Source organism: Xiphophorus couchianus, chromosome 2, assembly GCF_001444195.1.
Source record: "Xiphophorus couchianus chromosome 2, X_couchianus-1.0, whole genome shotgun sequence".
Classification (NCBI taxonomy): Eukaryota; Metazoa; Chordata; class Actinopteri; order Cyprinodontiformes; family Poeciliidae; genus Xiphophorus; species Xiphophorus couchianus.
In genome coordinates, this window is record NC_040229.1 from 27,398,619 (window position 1) to 27,419,771 (window position 21,153).

Sequence of the window (21,153 nt, forward strand, 5' to 3'; positions counted from 1 at the left end):
AATGTGCCTTTTACCTTTCAGACAAGGATAGAAAATAATGATGATAATAATAAATGTATTTTTAAACCTTAATTCCATATTGCTTCATATTTCCTGGAACCAAATGATTGGATATGTCAAATATTCAACATTATTTGAATATTTATCGAAACCATCTTTATGATAGGTTAAAATGTTTACATTTGTGTGGTTTTTGGAAGCCATGTTGGATTTTTTTTTGTTTTTTTGTTTTGGTCTGGGAGTGGGAACAATCAATTTTTACTGCTAAAAAAAATCTTCGAAAATACAATATGATTAATTTTGTAATTGACAGGGGCCCTTTTTTTTTTTATTATTTCAAGATTCCTGGCGGCGCCCCTGCGTGCTGGTCTCAGCGTCCTGGCGACGTTCAGTTTGTCACCTGATGCCGAGATCAACTCAAAACCTCCCGACGTATTGAGCCCCCTGCCCTGCTCTAACAAAGCACGAATAGTTCAGAAACAATGCGAAATGGGAAAACAGCGATTTGTTAACTGATTAAGTCCTGTTTTAGATTGTTCTTGAAAAACTAATCAATCACGGCTGATTAGTGGGTGCACTCACGGCTGCACAATCCACCCATTGATTTTTTAATTTTTTTTTGTTTTGTTTTTTTTTACAGCAGGCAGCCTCTCCCCTCTCTTGCAGGTACTGCAGAATTACCCCAGCTAAATCTTTTAGGAGTACACAGGACCCTACTTTCACCCCCCCTTTCAATACATATGGCAGTGAATAAAAAGTAAGATTAGGAAAAAATTTTAACTGGAAATATTTCTTCTAAAAGGTTTGAGTTAGTGCCGAGATGGACCTGCGCTTACCTTGTTCGGAAATAATAGTGGTTTTAAAAGAAAATGTAAAACATTGTGCTGATTTTCGAAATGATTTTTAAGGCTTTAACAACAATTTTGTAAATAATAATTTTAAAAAAATGCTTAACGCAACCTGCTCAATTTCTTTAGTTGACAAAAAAACCTCGACCAATGAACGTGTGCATACTGGACTCGTGACGCACGCTTGAGTTTACTTTTGACCAATCAAACTGGTGTTGTCATGGGTAACCAGCCAATTAGATGTTGGAGGCGGAACAAATATTGAAGTAGCGCGAACGGTTAAGAACAGCTATGAGGAAAATGGCGATTGTGTAGTTTAGCTATGCGAGTAACGTCGTGTGGACTCTCTACGCTGTCTGGAAAGTATCTTTTTTACGTTCCGGGGTGTCTGCTTTATAGCGCAGGCGTTACGTTATTTCCAAGAGAACCGTCAGAACGTTCGTTAAGCGTCAAGTCTGACTGAAGTTTGTACCGCCGCATCGTAACGTTGTTGTTTGCTAGCAGGTAGCTGTTATCGTGGAAACATGAAGTTAACCAAAACGACCCATTTAAAGCTGAGGTAAAGTTATTGCATGAAATGAAAGAGCGGGTGTATCTGTACCTCTAACCCCGTGACGGCATTCTTGGTCAACATTTAACCAAAACGTACCAAGTTTTTTTATGCCGTTTTGCCATTTATTGACCCTTTAACAGCATGGCTCTGCACAACCTAGTGTTTGCTATCGATGTTGATTGCGAAGATCACGCGTCAGACCATCCACTGGAGGTCCGAAACAACTTCGTGAGACGGGGAGTATTGTATATCCTGCTGCATTTCGGCTACAAATACGGATTTGAGAAAGTGCGCTGGGGTTATACGTTTTTCCAGGCAAAAGCTGGTCGCAGTGCCAGCGTCATACCGAGAGGATCCGACTTCAAGGAGCTGCGGCACAAAACGTTCGAGGACTTTGAGCAAGAGCTTGAAGCGAGATTCGACGTGAAGGATAAAGCGTGTCCTTCCCAACAGAAGCAACAGTCCAGTAAATCGGTTTCAGTTCAAAACGCTCTTAGGGAAACTCTGCTGGACTTCCAGTGGGACAGACCGGACATCACTTCTCCGACTAAACTTTCACTCAGACCCAGGAAGTCAAGTCGTGTTACAGGGAAGGCCGGTGTGTCTCAAGAACTCGACTCTTCAAGCAGCGGGAGGAACATGGTGTTTGTGGTCTCACGGTGTCCCCGTTCGAGGGCTCATCTTTTGGACTACCTGTCTGCAAAAGACGGCGACCTGCCAGCAGATGTGACCGATTATATCCTGCCGAAGAGTCTTAACGACATGGTTGCCCAGCAACAAGTTGTTCTGCACTGGATTGACACCCGTCCACATGTTGAGGTAAGTTCAGAGACTGAGTGGCACTCCTGAAAAGTCGACCAGATTTTTTTAGTTTTCATTAAGTCGATCAAATATCGATCAAAGATATTTTTAGTATTGTTAATTCAAAGATATTTTTTTTATTAAGTCGATTAAAGATTCTTTCTTTTTTTTTTTTATTAAGTCAACCAAAAATTCACATACCATCATCAGGCACATTAACGTCACAGTCGTTTGAGAAAAATCTTAAATCAAGATTTAGATGCTGAAGTTTGAATTTGTGGTGGGTTTTCTCTAATTCACACACCATCAACAGTTGTAGTTATTTTCATAAAACCACAATAATTTCCATATTAATATCTCCTTTGAAAGTAGCAAAGAAACTAGAATTATCTTTTTGTTGCAATCAACGAGGCTCCATCAAAATTCTGTTTACACGTAGGCTTTAAGGGGTAAAAAAATAAATATATATATATATATATATATATACAGACCTAAGCCTGTCACGATAAGAAATTTTTACCCAACAATAAATTGTCCCAGAACTTACTGCGATAAACCATAATATTGTTGTTTTGAGACAATTTTCGAGTAATATAATAGTAATGATGGAAGAATAATGCCAGGACACTTTCTCAAAGATCAATAAACGTTACATTTTATGATCGTTTAAACATCGGAACTGGAAGACATTTTAAAAATCCAAAACGCATAAACAAAACAACAGAAACGACAAATAAAATGAATTCTGAAGTCTCTGTAGACAAAACTGTCTGTCAGAAAAGGAATAGTTCAGACCAAAGCACCAGACTGAAGACTAGTTTTGGTAGAGACAGAAACGAGCAAAACGATAAATCAAGAAAATGAAAAATGGCGAGTTTGTTTTAGTGTATCTTGCGACTAATTGATTTATTGTTTACTGTGACAGGCCTGTACAGACTCATTGAATAATTTAGAGTATTATTGCAAAGAAACGTCATCACCAAAGTGAAACACATTTTATAGACGGATGTTTTTGAAACCGTGTTTTCAGCATTAATTTCGAAACGTCCCTCTCCGCTCATCTCCTGTGGAACCTTTCGTCTCGTTTCAGGTCATGAGCTGTGAGGACAGCTTCGGTTTCGACAAGCTGTCTGCAGTTCTGGCCCAAGCGGGCGGCAGAGTAATCCCCCTGGTGGCTCTGTTGAACCTCTGCTCCAATCACAACTCCGACCCGGGACTCAGGAGGGAATCCTCCCTGTTCAGCTCCAGCGTGGGCTTCCTGCTGTCGTCAGAGAGGCTGTACCGCCTGGCTTTTCCTGCCTCGGACGCCGTTCTACGATGGGATCACGGTTCGTGGAAACGCAGAATGTTTTCCAAAATGTTCCAAAATATTGAGAATTATTGTAACTTGAGTCTTTTTAAAAAAAATTTTTAAAGTTCACTTTACCTGTAAATAGGTCTGGGAGATAAATCGATTTTAATGATTAGCTAAAGTCTGGATTTTTAATTATTTTTTTTTTCCACCAAAGCATTCCTTGTATTCCCGGAGTTCAGAGTGATCTCAGCACACACACAAACTACCATCTTGTTCCACAAGTGTGTTTTTACAGCAGCTATTCATTTGGACCTTGAATTCAGGTCAACTCACAATAGGGATGGCTGAAGTAAAAGGCAATTTTTGAAAGTAGTTTATTAAATTTGTAATTTCTTTTCAAGGGAAATGAGTAAAAAAAAATTAGAAATTTTATTTTTAAGCCTTATAAGTTATTAACCGTCCCAAATATAAGCTGAAACAATCTTTTGTGTTGGTATTCTCAAACATTACCACATGGAACATAAACAATACCAAACGTGTTGTGAAACACCTAAACATAGATTTTACGTGATACAAATAAAGCATGTCTGCATATATTCATAAATAAACTTGCTGGTTTATTTTCTGCGTTGTTTTTTGCTATTCGTCACTAATCTAGGAAACGCATCTCACAGCTGCCATGTTGTGTTGGAGCCAGTGTGCCGAAGCCAGCGCCTTCTGCAGGAGTCCGCAGAGGTGTACCTGAAGGGGGCGCTGCAGGGCTGGGACGCCTCATGCCTGACTCAAACTCCCACAGAGCCCTGGCTGCTTCAGCTCTCCAGCAGCAGTGACGAGGAAGCGGCTGCCTTCCTGCCTCTCTTCACACAGCTGTCCGCTCTTTCACTTCACATGGTGAGAGACCAGAGAGAAGCTGACATTTAACCACATGATGGTTTTTATGGAGATTATATAACAATGGAACTGTAAGGTTTTTTTTTTTGAGGAGTAATATTTAAAGAGTCTCAAGTTTTAGATGAGCTGTCTCCCCATGTGAATGTGTATCCTAGCATGTGACACGGATGTGATTCTGCAAATGCCAAGCGAAGACACAAATTCTCATGTGAAGCTTTCTTTTGTCATTAAACACAAAGATTATGCACAAGCAGTGTATCGTCTATAAGCAGTGCAGTTCTTGATTATTTTAGTAATCAATTAATCTGCTGACGAACCGGGGGATTGCACATTTTACAGATTTTTAATTTAACCTCTTAATCCTCTCCAACAAAATATTAAAAATACATTAAAAGATGCAAATAAGCATTTTTTTAATATAAGAAAATAAATATTTAATTACCTAAAATGCAATGCAATGACATTCCTATAGAGAATTTGAATTGAGTGAAGCTAAAATTAGTTTTGGCTAAAACCTATTTATGGACAAAGGCGTTTTTATCTTTAATGCAAAAAAATTTAAATATTTCTTTGCACTTTTGGTTTAATTACTGCTCTGAATTTTTTTTCTTTTCACCAACTGGCCCTTTTTTGATTCTGTATGCTCCAGTTAACTATTAATTGATTACTAAAATAACTTGTGATTTTTTCAATAATCAGTTAATCACAATTAATACGATTAATCGTCTCAACCCTAATGCTGTTTTCTGTCTTAGTCGGACCTCTGTAAGATGGAAATCGCTACTATGACACAACAAAATACAGCATTGAAAGTTAAACAATCTTGTTAAAATCCAGTCTAAACATTGCATTTGTTTTTTGTTTTTTTGTGCTTTAAGTTGATTACAGTTAAGTTTTTTCTCTCCCCCAGGTTAGTTCTAGCGCTAACTCAAAGCAAGGGCACACCTTTTCCTTTTAATGTAGCTCTTAAAAGAAAAAATCTGGTCTGTCTTAAAAGCTGAGCTGCGTGGGGTTAAACCACAAAACGGTACCAAAAAACACAAACAGAATGAGATCATTTAACGCAGCACGATGTCTGATGTTTAAGCAAAAGAACTTTTCGTTTGGCCGTCTCCAATCTTTTCATTCCCTGCTTTAATTGTTTCCGCAGCTTGCTGAAGTCAGTCACAGTGGGCTGTCGTGTCCTGCCGTCTTCTCTCCGCTGTCCCACTCCACAGCTCTGCTCACCATTCTCCAGCCGATCGTCATTCAGCACGACCAGCTGCTGAAGACGAACATCTCCGCCCCTGTCGAAACGGAGACCTCCGCTGACCTGCCGGATGTGGTGAACAGCGTTCTGGGCGTGGTCTATGACATCATGAACCAGGACGGTGACGGGACCGACGGTAGGAATTAAAGGAAACTGAACCTGAAACAATTAATCGATTATTCAGATAATCGATTAATCACAATTGATTGATTATTCAAATAAGCATCAACTAATTTAGTAATTGATGAGTCCTTAACGGGAGTATACACACTCAGAGCAGTGACTAAACCAAAGCTGTTCAATAAAAAAAATCTACATTTTGCATTTAAGATTAAAATAAGAAAACAACCTCTGTCTCTAAATATGTTCTACCAGAACTCCTCAAGTAGCAGTTTTAGCTTCACCCAGTTCAAAGTCTTTAAATAAATCTCCTATTCAGCACCTTTTGCTATCCAATTATTATTCTGTTAATTCAAAAAAAATAATCAAAGTATCAGAATAGTAGAGAAATACTCTTTATTGTCTCACAGCGGGCAAAGTTTACGTAATCGGGACCATGCATAATAACAAGGAAATTTATGAAAATAAGAAGAGACTGTACAGTAAGGACAAATTTACAACATAAGACAAATGCTGTTGGTCTTTGGATTACTGAGCAACACTCAGTCCCAGGTAAGACTCCACTGACAGTTTCTGCAACATGTGTCGTGCATCTGTAGGGTTCATGTGTGCGTCAAGCCTCAGTTGTGAATCATTGTGCGTGTGCACGTTTTCCTTCCGCTCAACTTTTTATAAATATTCTATAACCTTTTAAAAAAATATTCAAACTTTGTGAGACACTGAATTTTCTGTTTTCGTCATCGGTGAGTCGTAATCGTCAAAATGACAAGAAATAAAGGCTTAAAATATTTCACTCTGTGTAATGAATCTGTATGAGTAACAAATGGCTTTCTGGATGACACCAGTCAGTACTTTTTTTCTGAGCTTGGGAAATTGTCAAATATTTTTTAAAAAGTCCTCGTTTGATTTGTAGTTATGAAAGTGTTGATAGTTTTTGCTCAGTTCAGATAACTGCAGATGTTGGTGCGTATTGTATGTTGTCTGAGAATCCGTCCCTGAAATGTAAATAACGTTGGCGTGGCAACATGTTTGTAATGCTAAGCTCAGTTTAAACGCCGTACGTAAATTTGCTTTTGTTTCTTGTAAAGATGAGATCCAGGACCCTCCTGCACCTGAGTGGGCTGCGCAGGAGCTGAGCCACAGGTCTCCAACGACACACACCTTAGAGGCCTGGTTCCCACAGTCGGATCAGTCAGGAGTCAGCGCCAACTTAATGGAGTCAATAAGGTACAAGAGGAAGTCTTATGTATTTATTTGTTTTAATGCTGCTGCTGTTGTCGTAGGCTTTATTTTTTCAGTTGCATTTCTGGCAGTGGCGATGGACTGTCTGCCTAAAATGAAAACTCAATTTACATCACAACACAAATTGCACCACAAATTATGTTAAGGTGTCATCCAAATATCCCTCTGCATATTTGTTACTCACAGGTTCCCAAAAAAAGGATTTTTGCTCATTGTTGGTTGCTTTTTTAATTTGTACTGTTATAAACATACCTATCTGCTTAATATCGTTTTGGTTTTTGAATTTTTTTATTTGCAGAAGCACCTTCTGTGTGAAACAATGTTGCATTGTGACGAGAGCATAAGAAAACATAAAAACAGACTTTAACAGCTTTAGCTTTTATGTAATGATTTAAAAAAAAGACACATTTTCCTGTCATTAACAAAATATTTTTTTATACAGCATTTTATAAATAACTCTGCTTTAACAAGAAATCTTGACCGATTTGTTAACACATGATCTGAATCTGCTTTGAAGGCATTACAGTCAGTAGCTACGTTTCCATTCACCATATTATTGCGCAATTTGACACTTCGAAAATAAATTTAGATTTTTTTTTTTTCACCGTATAGAAATTAGTGTATTTTGCAAAACTGCAGTGGAAACACTACTTTCCTATCACACGACTAACAGCCAGATGTTGCCACTGGTCCAAACCAAGAAGACAACAGGAAGTAGTTGGAGGATGATGGTTTTTAATAACTTATCACACAAACAAAATGACTTGCGTGTGATTTTAATTGCATTTCTTATTTAACGGAAGCAGTGTAATTGCAAAATTGTGGGGGTTTTTTGTTGTTTTTTTTCCGACATTAGTGAAATACCGACAAAGTTTTGTGCACATTTGTGACAGAAATGCAACTAGTGTTGCACTTCATCTAGATTTACTGCCAGGTTTGGAACATGATGACATTGACGTGAAGAAAGGAGAAACAAGCATTTTCTTAAATGATTGTTTGCAGATTGCTCCATGCCGTACCCGATGAGGGATCGACTGACAATCTTTTTGAGGCTCAGCAGGATCTGGTCAGTGGTCTGTCTGAACTGTACCAGGAGTCGGTCAGCAAAAGGGGGAAGAAACGTACGCAAACTCCTTTTTTTTAATATATATTATTATTCTTTCCACCTCCTACTCAAAATTCAACTACTTTAAAATCCAAAGCCATTTTTAAAGGGTATTTTTGTCCTACATTCACCTTTTACGGTTCTTTTCCGTCTTTTTTTTTTTTTAAAACCTCCTTTTCTTTGTTTCTTTGCCCTGCAGGAGGCGCCCACCGTACGCCGGTGAAGCAGAAGATGAAGACAATGAGTCGCTCGCTGCAGATGCTGAACGTGGCACGGCTGAACGTGAAAGCTCAGAAGAGTCAGAGCGAGGCCGAGCCGCCGGGCGCCGACAGAGCCGGGAAGAGACGGCTAAGTGACAGGAACAAACCCGCAGCGGCGAGCGCGCTCAGTAAGTTAAACTTCTAAATAGTTTGTTGCTATGTGCTTGAATAACACATTTCATATTAACTTTTGCTGCTTTGTTTTCTGCTTCTCAGGTTTTTCTAGTGAGAAAGAGCTGCTGTGCCACTTGAAGGCCTGTTACGACAAGACGGTAGCAGAGACGGACTCGTCTCTCCTGACCAGCGCTCAGCAGCTTCTCAACGCCGTAAAAACATTTCTGACTGCAGAATCAGACTGGGAGGTGACACAATGTGTTTTTGTTGTTGTTGTTGTTTACCTTATAAAGATATGTTTTTATTGCAGACCAGGGCTGGGTGATGAATACATTTTATTGAGCTTTTGAAGATGTCATTTTTGGAAAATCTGGATTTATTTTCACCATTAAGCTCTTTTGGGTTTTCATATTTCATAGAGATGTCGGGGCGGCCATCTTGTTTTTATTTTGGTTTGGAATTCTGGTCAATTTTATGACTAAGGGTCAGGCTAAGATGTTTTAGTTTTTATTTATAAAAAAAAATTATAATTTTACCAGAATAAAGTCGTAATTTTATGAGAACTGCAACATAAAAAAACAACAATGGAATAAATGGAGGAATACTGAGCAACTTGTGAAGTTATTGTTTAGTATAGTTTTTTACAGATAATACTTCACCTTTTTGCACATCAGCCTCAAATTATCATCAGTGGCAGAACTTTGAAATTATTGTGTCTGCTACTAAATGGATCATGCCAGATCCAGATAACTCCATCAAAGCAGTTTTTCTCATTAAAGCGACTTTTTATTCATCATTTTAAGTCATTTTTCTGGTAAAGTTGCATCAATTCTTCTAGTCTCAGAACTATGTTCACGTAATTAAAGAAAAATTCTCATGGCCTGGTTCTGATTCTTGTCTTTGATTGAAATAAAAGCCACTTTTGAGAACATTTCCTGTCATTTGTAATTACATTTTTAGGGAGAAAAAAAATTGGTCAACATTGGATCTGGTCATTTTATTTCCAAGCCATATCGCCCAACTCTACTGCAAAATCTTTAAGATTTTCCAGTTGTTGAAATTTCACAATTGATTGAAGTTGGTCTGTCCTTTATACTTTTTCATTAACTTTAAAAAAAAAAAAATAAAAAAATTCAGTTTCACTTGCCTCAAAATGAACATTGTCTAATGTAAACGTCACTTTAACGTTTCCCACTCTTCATGTAGTAAATATGTCTATTCAAAATGAAGAAATGATTACAAAGTCAAAGATGGTGCATAAATATCATGATATGAAGGCAAAATTAGGTAAACATAGCTGAGATTAAGTTCATTCTATAACCACATCGTCTCATCTGTAGGAAAAGGCGTCTTTGCTTGTGGAACAGCACCTCATGAAGACCGGCAAATCGATCCGCCAGCTGTACCCCGCCGCTGACGACGTTAATAGCAAAGTCAGAGAGTGAGTGATCGATTCACTTCATGAACCGATTCCTCCTCATCTCTCTGTTCTCGTGCCGTATCTGGATCGTTTAGCTCCAACTAATCCGACTAATCGAACCGATCTAGGTGCCAACTGCAAGTGATGCTACGGCTGGAGCTGTGCAGACGTGTCGCTTCCAAACAATCCCGCTTGGATGCAGATCGGATGGCAGAGGAGGTAAAAGGGTCAACATTCCCATCGATAGAACTGTCTTGTGTTTTTCTTCTAGTTTTAAGATGTTTTGTCTTTTGTCAGGCGGCGGAAATGCTCAGAATAATCTCGTTGACAAAAGACCCGGCGTGCCTAGCAAGGTTTCTTCAGGACGAAGTCCTTCCAGGGTAAGTGTGCACCTCTACCTCCCAGACGGGTGTTCTTTATGGTGGCCCAACAGGGTCAAGAAAATGCAAGAAAATTTAGGTTGTTTTATCTCACTGTCAAGATTGTTCCAGAAACTGACACTCCTGACACTTTCGCTCACACTTTTTTTGTATAATGATGAACAGAAATAAATAATTGAAACGTGTCACTCGGTTTATCATAAAACAGTTTTTTTTTTCGTATATACATTTGTACATCTCGGTTTGAATTAAAATTTTTGAATATATAGTTTGAGGTAACCCTCACCAAACCCACCAAACCAAAACACCAAATTTACCTTTATTACATGAAAACCTTTTTATTTTCTTCTTTTTTCCTTTTAGTTTCCAACAGTCCTAGAGGAGAAGAAACGGCATATTTAAATGCTTCTCAAGAACTAAAAACAAAAGTGTTGTTTCTCCATCCTGACAGCTTCCTGACTGCTGTTCCGAAAGTGCTTGCAGACGTTTACAACAGCCTGGGCACTCAGCTCCCTGACGCCCTGGTGGCCGTTTTGCCTGCTGACTTCTTCAGCGATGACTCTGTTGCCAAGGACAGCATCTCTCCCTCTGCCTCCTCGCATGCCGTCTCGGCACAGAGCCTCGTCTCTGAGGACGGCTTGCACGACCTGCAGAACCGTTCGGCCAACAAGAGGAGGCGGGTTTTTGCAAAAAATGCTCCAAGAAATTGGGAAAATAATGAAAGGAGTGTTGTAAAATTAACAGCGTTGCTGTTGTTTTTATTATTATTTGTTTTTTTTTTAACATATGGTAGACCTTCAGGGTTCAATATATGTTTTATAACTCTCTTTAATTTGTTTTCTAAGCAGGAGTGGGATGTTGACTCGACATCGCAGCATGACTGAATCCACACAGAGTCTTCGTCAAATACAGCTGCCCAAGAAGACCACAAGAGCAGTTAGTTCCTTTTTTTTAAATTAATTAATTCTTTTTAGATTTCATTTTTCACACAGAGCCATGTGGATTTGGATTTTTTTCCCCCGTAGTAATAAACACAAGGTTTCCCACAGTGTATGATAAGCCTGGCGGGCCACCGGGCTTTACTTGCTCCCCCACCAGGCTGAGCGTTGTTTGTTTATTATTATAGGTTTTTAAAAAAAAAGAGTTTATTCCAGTAACAGCGATGGCAGAAACGGGTTAAAAAATGTCTTTAGTGAAACAGTAACAACTTCAGCAACTAAAGTGACAAGTCACGGATCAAAAAAATTTGGACACTTTAATTAGGATGAAACGACTGAAGTGCAAACAAATTATTTTTATTATATTTATTTTCCCTCCCCTCCAGAGGGTCTTTTTGTGGGCTCTAGTGTCCCTTATATGAAAGTAGGCTGGAGAACAGGGGAGAAGACATGCGGCAAATGTCGCCGGGTTCGGGAATCGAACCCTCGACAGCCGCGTCGAGGACTCAAGGCCTCCAAACGTGGGTCGCGCTATCCCCTACGCCACCACAGCACGCCCCAAACAATTTATATTTATTTTAATTGCATTTTTCATGTTTGTCTTTTCTTGAGACTTTTCAGTTGGTGTGTAGGTGTTGTTAATATGTCTTCCAACAGCACATGTCATATTTTCAATTTTCCTGTTAACTTTTTAACTCAAAGACACGGTGGGCCACCGGGCTTAGCAAGTTTTCTGAAACGGCTTCATTTAATAACTGCATTCTCTGTTTACTTGTGTTGCCTCTAACATTTAAAATGCTTTGATTTTCTGCAAAACAAACGTGTGAGAAACATGCAGAAATAGGAAGCGAGGAACACTTTTTTTCACACCAATGCAAGTTAAAAACTGGTTGAAAACAAATGAATGAATGAACAAAGAAGTAATTGACACATTAATTCTCGACGAGCCAAGCACCTAATTCAAACTTATTTTTCTCCCCCTCAGTCCAAAATGAAGATCTCCACTGCTGTGGAGAAGCCTGCAGAAGTACAGCAACCTCAGAAACAACAAACACAAGGTATGTGCAGAAAAATTAAAGTAGCGCTGTCGGGATCAGACTAGAGGATGCAAAAGGTTTGTTTCTCACTTTATACTATGAAGAACATCCCACGACTCATCATCTTGTCACAAAAAAAACTGATTACCATCCAGACCCTTTGCTTCCCCTCAGTTTATAAGCTTTCTGCACACTTCAGAAACGACCAAGTAAGATTGTACAGTGTTGACTCTGATTCTGTTCTACTGCAGCATCCGGTGGATGCTTGAGTTTGTACAGCAGATTAATAAACTGGATTCTGTCAGCCGACATCTGCTGTTATGGATTGAAACACCAATCTGACCACCTTAGCACTTTTTTTACGTCCTAAAACTTTTATGCTGCTTTAAGCAACTGCTATCAAATTATTTGCGCGTATTTACAAATGCGCGCAAAGCTTTGTCGATATTCCGAAAAACAACAATTTTGACAATTGTGCCGTTTTCGTTAAATATGAGACGCAATTAAAATCACACGGGATTTAGTTTGTTCACGCGATAATCATCCTCCAACTACTTCCTGTCGTCTTCTTCATTGTGGATTCCACCAGCGGCAATATTGGGTTGTTGATCATGTCTGGCTCAAAAAAAAGTTGTTTGCATTGCAGTTTTGCGAAATAAACCAATTTTGATATGGCCCAAGGGCAAAAAAAAAACAAAACAGTTTCTTTGAAATTGATTTTTCCGTTATTTTCAAGATTTCAAATTGCTAAGTATGTGTTCAAAGGAAATGCAGCTACAGGCATAGAGAGCTTAGTTACTTGGTCCTTTAGTAGACTATTGCGTGCAGTGATATTGCGACAGAGCTAATTTTGCAATTTGTTATGAAGCCTTGCCTAAGTAAAGTATCAAAGCTTCTCAACATACATTTATCGGTCCACAGAGGTGACCAAAGTAAGAAGAAATCTCTTCAACCAAAAGATTGTTTCGCCTTCCACGAAAAGGAGACTATCAAGGAGCCAGTCTGTCTCTGCTGTGGAAGGACTGAAACGGAAGCGTCCTCTTGAATCTGAAGGTAATTTGGTCAATCGCATGAAATGCGCAGTGTTTTCCATTATTTGGCTGTGCTACTTGGTATTCAGATTTCTGAGATTGAACAAAAAATATATATATTTTTTTTTAATTACTGTATTTTAAAAAATATATTAACAGGTCTTTTTTTTTTTTTTTTCTTTTCAGAAAAGCACAAACTTCTCACAAAGAAGGTGTGTGAGACGCCTCTCCACAAGCAGGTGTCCAGTCGCCTCTTAGGGCGGCTGAAAGCAGGGAGGTATGTTTCAGTCATTCTCCTGTTATTTCTGGTATGACAATTATATTACCTGAACCTAACTGCATCCATGTGCAAATGAGCAATATTTGGTTCAGTTAATTAATTATTTTTCACAGGAAATCTGACCATAAAGGGGAATGCATAGTAGAAGAGTCACCAGTAAAACCAGCTGAAGGTAATTTTAAATGACATTTATGTACATCACATAATAATGTATGCATGTGAATTAAGCTCTTCTTTTCAGAAAAAATTAAATATATATATATATTTCTTTAACTCAATAATCTGGGACACAATTTGTTATATGAATGAATAAATGGAACTAAATTCAATGTTACTTTTCTTTTTAAAGTTCATAGAAATCCACCAACCTCAGTTTTAGGCTGACTTTTTTATCTCTAAAACTTAAAGCTGCTGGTACCGATTGTTGATAACTGTAAATAACGTCACTAACAATTTTATTTTGATCGTTTATTATTGGAAAATCTCTGTCTTCTTGGTTTCACCTCGATTCCTTTGTGTACCTCTTAAGTTGTACTTGAGTTTATCGGGCAGAAAGCATTCTGATATAGAGTTAAATCATAATTTTAAGTATTTTATTTGGAAGACACTAGCTTAATACAATGTAAACATGATTTTAAACCACAAAATGTCATTTTCTTTTCTTTGTGATTTTCTGTCAGACCTGAGAAGGAGCCCCAGATTAAAGAAATTCGCTAGAAGACACTCGAGCATCTTCTACTCAAGTTCTCAGCCTCGCTCCAGGAACCTAGAGAAAGCTCTTTCTTCATCTCAGCTTCCACTCAGCGACAGCAAAATCTGTAGCGTTAATGTGAAAACAGTTCAGTCTCCCTTGCGCATTCTGTTCGGCGCGGCCGAGTCTCCCAGTGACCAGTTTGGTGAAACCAGAGTCACCCGGTCTCTGTTGTCCTCAGACTCCAGTGTCTTTGAGGTAATTTATCCTAATTCATACCCAAATATCTCACACTTTGAATACTTTGGCTTTTCATTATTGAAGGATTTTGCCAGAATTGAACTAAAGTAACATCCTTAACAAGTCTTAAATTCACATATCTAAAGTTAAGGCCTTCAAATCTCTTAAATCTGTCATTTTTTTTCTTTCTTTTTTTTAAAAGTAAGTTGACCTTCAATACGTTACTCACAGGTCTTAAATTTTGACAATGATGGGATTATTTAATCTCATATTTTTGATGTCCCCCCCAGCCCCCACGGTTCTTTTCTGTCTGGAAAAGTCTGAGTCACACATACACATTTTTCTTATGTTCTGTGACTCTAGATAGCTAAATCTACTGCTAGCCAGCTGCTAATATTCACTTGCTAGCTAGCTACGTGCAAATTTCTTGTCAGTTGTCTGGATGAAGTGTGTAAATTTCTGTAGAGATATAGGTCTTAAATGGTCTTAAAGTCTAAAATTTAAGGTGGTGAAACCTGTAAAAACAATGAATAATATCTGAAGCCTTTAATTAAATATCTTTTTATTCGAAGAAGCACAAATTCTATTATATACTAATTTTATAGCACTATATCTTATGCAAGATGCCTGACTCGTTTCCTGTAAGAAACTAAATTCTTAGTTGAATGAAAGTAATTTTAAGTGCAAATCTGGCAGAGATATGAATCATTTGAAATCATAATTCGTGCTGAACAACTGACACTTCCATCACTTATATGATGTTTTTGTTGTATGTTTAGAGCCCAAACAAAACGCCATCAAAATCACCCAAGAGACGTGGAAGAAATCTATCTCCTAAGACGCCCAGAACACCCCAGACCCAGCTATCATCTAAAATACAAGTTTCTACGGTTGCAGAAAGTCCTGTAGCTGATTCTTCTGGACTTGGTAGTATTGTGAAGATCAGTCCTCTGAAACCTCCAGGTAAAGAGTCCATCTTTGTAAATACACCAAGTAAACAAAGTCCTGTTCAGAGTCCTTTAAAGGGCATTCTTAGGACTCCAGTCAAAGCTTCTGGATTATCTAATCTTAGCAGCCCGTTATCCAAGACTCCCAAGAAGAGTGTCACATGGTCTCCCTCTCCTCAGAAATGTACAGTGGAGGCAGACCTTGCAACTTTTAAAGTCCCCAAGTCACCAAGTACAACTCATCTAAACTCTTTGAGACAAATGAAGACTCCCAGCAAGCTCCACAGTCCAGAACAAAGCACTAACGCTAAAAGAGACATTTTTAAGACCCCGGATAAGACCTGCCAAGTAAGCCTGGTACGGCTGTCCGAACAAGACTTATTGACTCCAGAAAAGATTCTGAGATCTTCGATATATAACACAACTGAAAATGGGACGGTTCGTCTGGAAACGACCCCTACACCGCTCCTGGCATCCTCAACCCAACATAATTCACCTCAGCGCAAAAGCAGAACTAAAGCAAAGATTCCCAGTCCCGTTCATCAAATGATCACTCGCTCCGGACGAACCCCGAGGAAAGAGCCAAACACCGAATCCCCCATTGAGGTGGCATACCCACCGCCTGAGGGGGATAGACTTCCAAATAGTTCATCAGAGGAGCAGACTGAAACGTCTCAGTCCTCCGAACCCGACTCTAGTCTCCAGACTGAATCGCAGACTTCTCACTGTAACTCCACAACCACAGATGACAGTTTGGACATCGTCGACGCTACGGTTGTCAAGACTCAGCTTAACCAGGGTATAAAGATGAGCATTAGTTTCTCAAGGAAGCCTAGTGTGTCTAGTCCTGACTGTCCTGGGAGGACGGCTTCCCCTGTGCCACCCCAGAACACCCCGGGGCGCAGCTATGGCTTCCGCCAAACCCCTGACCGTCAGCAGAGGGAGGCCGCCGCTCGTTTGGGGTACGGAAACGACTCCCCTCGATTCTCTACTCCCAGAAGCTTGGCGAGATCCAAGAAATCCTCACTCGCGCCAAACCCTCTCAGCTACCAAGTGGAACTGGAAATGCAGACGTCGGGACTTCCGAAACTCAAAATTAAACGGACAGATTCCATGAATGCGGACGACATTTCTTCTGGGGGTGCTTCTCAACCGGACGCACAGAGCCCTTTGGTCGGCACTAAGCCTCTCGTGGAAAGCCCCCTGACCTTAATGGCCAAACACAAAGACGCCGCTTGTTGCTCGTCATCTCTCTGCACTCATGTCACTCCAGCCAAGTGTACTCCAGGAAAAGGCAGCAGCGTCCAGACGTACATCTGCCAGTCCTACACGCCTACGCAACACTCTCCGGTGGCAGTAGCATTGGCAGACATCATCCCTCTCACCCCTTCGCCGCAGAGCGTGGGCAAACTAACCCCAGACAACCTGAACAGCTGGCCGCGCAGGAAGAGGCCTCAACTCGAGGCCTTTGGAGGCAAAGACCGGGTCCCGAAAGGGGAGCCACGGCTGGAGGAGCTGCTGGAGGAGGCCGAGCTCGGAGTCAGTCGCCTGCAGGACATCGAAGACACCGAAGAACCCTTGAGCAGCGCAGCAGAAAAAGAGTCGCGCTCAGTGGCAGCAAAGGTGCCGCCTCTTTCCCCCATGGAGGATTTGTATTGGATGACCAAGCTGGCTGAAGGGACAAGCAGTGCTGATTCAGCTGAAATCATCTGGGCGTGTGAAACTGGAAACATTAAGTCAAGTAAGCAATATCTTTAAACAGTTTGTAGAATGAATGTATGTGTTAGATATTTAAGATTTAAATATTTTTGTATATACATTAAAACTAGACTTTTAGATTTTAGGTCTAGCAATAATTCAGAAGAGTATAGAGTAGGGTTGGGCAATATGGACTTAGAATTTTATTGTGATATTTTGTGGTACTATTGTGATAACAAAAAGAAACAAAATTATTTTATATATCAAGTCATGAGAACTTTTTTTTCTTCTATATTCAAATGTTTTGATATTTACCAACATCCATCTATCAATTCATCTGTTTGCCCATCATCCACCCATTCTCTCTGTTCATCCATTCGTTCATCGGGTTCTTCATCATCCGTCCTTCTCTCCTGTGAATGGCTTTTATAGGTTCTGTATACTAACACTGGTCAGTGCTGAAATAAATAAATTTGTACTAAAGTTGTTATATTTATACTTAAAAAAAACTCTAGAAGAAAAATTTAAATTAAAGTCTGGTAGAGTTTGGAGTTTTCAAATAAAACATGAGTTTTCTTTGCCTCAGACTGAGGTCATGCTGGGGCAAAGAAAGTCAGCCAGAACGTGGAAGATCAAGGTCTACAGCAGCCTGGTTGTGTGATAAAGCATGATTGTGTGCAAAATCAGCTCTAGTGTGGTTGTTAAAATTCACTATCGCAGTAAAGTTGTTTCCAGGTCGTCGGTTGAGCGAGGAGTAGCGCAGCGTTAGCATTGCCATCACTATGACACGGGGCCTTCCCACTGCGTTGGTCATTGAGAGTATAAAGCAGTGGTGCAGATGTGGCTCTGATTGGTTGATTCTGACTGTGCTGTGGTTTTCTGTAGTTGCCATAGGGAGAATGGGGGCGAGGGGTCAAATTTATTTCTTTTTCACAGATAAGCTACCTCACAATATACTGTCATGACATAGTGACAGTTTTTAATAAATATGTAAAGGTATTTTTTTAATAAGTTACGTACCCCAGCTTTAACACTGCAGGAAGTTTTGTGGATTCTCTGCAGCCCAGTCAGGTTCTGATATGTTCTTGTTTGTGAGGAGAGATGAATGGCCTTCCTCACTCTAGGTTGAGTTTAGCAACTGCCAAAGGGACGTCTGAATGAAATTAGCTAACTCAGACACATTTATGTTATATGATGTTCATTAATATGCTCCGTCGTTTTGAAATCCAGTGTAAACAGAATTGAATCAATGTCGTTTTGGACATTTACAGTGAGTTGCTTCTAACAAATGACTAAAACTGTACTTTTTTTTAATGTACGCCCTTAATTAAGAGTAAATTAAAAGAATATCTGTCAGAACAGTGGTAAATATTAGCATTTTGGGGTAACAAGGTCAGCTATTACTTTGGGTTTTAAGCTTTTAATATGAACGTGATGACAAACATTGTGACGGTACACAGAGAAAAGCTTTGTTTGTTTCAACCTGCTGTTGCAGCGAGGTCGAATTTTATTCATTCACCTGCTTGTGTTTGGTCCTCTCCTGGCAGCAGCGAGTCCTCCCAGTCGGAAGGGGAGAAAACCAGTAACGCCCAGCGGCATCTTGGCCCTCACTCAGTCTCCGCTGCTGTTTAAGGGCAAAACGGGCTCCACCAGTAAGAAAACACCAGATTTTAAAGGTAATGCTTAAACACGCGACGTATCTGTGCGAGCATCTTGTTGTAGGTCAACTCATCCCGCTTTATTTTTTTTCCCTGAATTTTCCAGACGAAGCCTCATCTGGGAAAACAGATCGTGAGCCGGAGCCATCTCCTTTCAGCCTCTCCCAGCCAACGAGGCACTCCAACACGGGGAAGACCTACAGCAGGAAGAGACTACTCCACTGAGATAAATGACATAAAAAGCTTCAGCAATAAGACTGTCTGTTTTTTGTTTTGTACTGTGAAGCCGTGAGCCTTTTCGTGGCATGTGTGAAAGGTCGGCTAACCTCCACCGGAAAGCTGCTTTTGTTCAATCAGAACCACTTCAGAGTTCAAAGGTTGTTTAAAATTTCCCACCGATATTGATGGGATCAAATTTTTTTTCTCTCTGTTTTACAATCAAGTCAGATCCTGTTCTTATCCGTTTAGTATTGTTTATTTATTAATTTCTCCTTTTCTTTTTTTTTTTTTAGCTGTTCTTTTCAGTAAAAATGGATTTTCTGAAATCTTGTAAATACGTTAAATGTTGACAAATTCTTTTATGAATAAACAGTTTTTCTTAACCATTTGAAAGTGATTGAAAAGCAGGAAGTCCAAACCCCCTAGCAGCGACTTGCTGAAAACTGAATTGGCTTTTGTTGCGCCTCGTGCCGTAAATGTTACTTTAAGAAGTTTATCAGCGCCGCCCGTACATCAGTGCTCATCTGGCTTCAAAGATCAGCGTGGTAAATCAAACACGCCCTTTTTTTTTTTTTTTTTTTCTATGCCACACTGCAGCCCAGCTACATCTGAAACTCTTTTCCTTTCACTGCCTGTGATTTGACTAAACCATTTGGTCCTGTAGCTTTTAAAGCACCGATTGTCGGGTTAAAGTTTCCTGTCTAAATTGTAAGACTAAGTACATAACAGAAATGTCAGTCATAAATTCAACTAAATTGATACATTTTAAAGTTTTTAAAAATTAGTTAGAAATTTTTTAGTTTTTAAATTTTGAAAGCTAAGATATTTATAATTTCTGATTTTTATTTCTTGCAAAATTTCCCTCCCCCTCCCCCCTCCCTTTTTTTTTTTAGCCTGAACAACTTTTAATTTTTTTTAAATATTAGTAGTTTGTAAATCAAGTCAGCCCCTTTTACAGGATGTTCCTTCATCATAATGTTATGGAAAGCATTTATGTTTTACTAATTTTAGCACATTTGATTAATTTCATTTTGGTTTTGGTTCAGTTCAGATAATTACCAAAATGGTCGTTCTGTTTGAATGACTTTGTAAGTTTGCTGTGAATACTTTTTTTATTTTTTATTTATTTATTTATTTTTTTAGTCTCTTAAGAATTTAACGACTGAAAGTATGTGAACTTTGAGCAGATTTATCCTTCCATAAGGAGCTCACGTACAGGATTATAACATACTTCCTGTTATAATTCTTAATAGTGAGTTCAAAACTAACTCCTACTTTCTGTGCAGGTTTAAAATACATATTAGAAAATTAGCATAATTAAGTTGCTGTAAAGATAGTTAATTCTTGTAGCCTTTGGGAAATGTTGATATAAATTCAGATTAAACTACTGTTCAGTTAAAAAAAAAAAAAAAGTTATATAAAAATAAATTGTGGTCCGAAAGATCACCTCACTGCAAAACGCTGTTAGCTAATGTTGCTGCGTTTACTAGAAAGCCATTTTCAAATCGGACGATGAAGGTGAGTGCCACTAAATTCCCCTTTAAGTCCAATCAGGCGTGACGCAATGAGGAAGTTGCGGCAATTTTATTGTATGAATGACTGGAATAACCTTGTGAAGAAAATCTTTTCAAACGATTTGAGCTAAATTGGGTGGGTGGGTAAGTAAGTATGAGCGGACTGTATTTGTATTTGACACTGTGGTTTAGCTGAGTGCGAAGTGAAAGCGCCAGTTCTGCAGTTCTGTTCATTGTTTAATATTCTTATCATGCATCACATTACCTTCATCAAGTTAGCCGACAAAAAGCACAACGAACTTCCTGTTGAGGCAACACTTGCAGTACGACGTCTTCATACTTTGTCCCATAAATGTTTGATACTTGGGTCAATATTTGAAAAAACAAAATTATGTATGTATTTATATGTATGTGTATGTATATATATATTAAATTACGTCGGAATATATTTTGTAAATTGCATACAGGTAAGTCTGTTTTGCAGAATGGTGTTTTATCAGGAGTGCAAAGAAAATCAAATGCATGCTGTATTTCTATTCAATACATCCAAATTTTAATCTACCATTTTTTGTAACAATATGGTAATGAAAGAAGCAAATTGCCTGTCAGTCCACCAAACAAAA

General features: G+C 39.0%; 1 protein-coding gene across 2 annotated transcripts; it reads left to right on the forward strand.

Moving 5' to 3' along the window:
- Positions 1-1,056: 1,056 nt before the first annotated feature.
- ticrr (TopBP1-interacting, checkpoint, and replication regulator) lies at positions 1,057-19,399 on the forward strand. Of its 2 annotated transcripts, none has more exons than XM_028040165.1 (21): positions 1,057-2,220; positions 3,293-3,530; positions 4,155-4,387; positions 5,538-5,772; positions 6,845-6,983; positions 8,001-8,119; positions 8,303-8,491; positions 8,580-8,725; positions 9,818-9,918; positions 10,026-10,116; positions 10,195-10,277; positions 10,729-10,953; positions 11,126-11,213; positions 12,201-12,273; positions 13,174-13,305; positions 13,470-13,560; positions 13,677-13,735; positions 14,244-14,512; positions 15,274-17,182; positions 18,690-18,815; positions 18,904-19,399. In XM_028040165.1, exons 1-21 carry the CDS (start codon positions 1,543-1,545, stop codon positions 19,020-19,022), a joined length of 5,343 nt encoding a protein of 1,780 aa, XP_027895966.1. In that variant the 5' UTR covers positions 1,057-1,542; the 3' UTR covers positions 19,023-19,399. The 2 variants fall into 2 exon arrangements, with proteins under 2 accessions (XP_027895966.1, XP_027895957.1); XM_028040156.1 differs by having other exon boundaries at positions 1,058-2,220; positions 18,687-18,815.
- Positions 19,400-21,153: the final 1,754 nt, after the last annotated feature.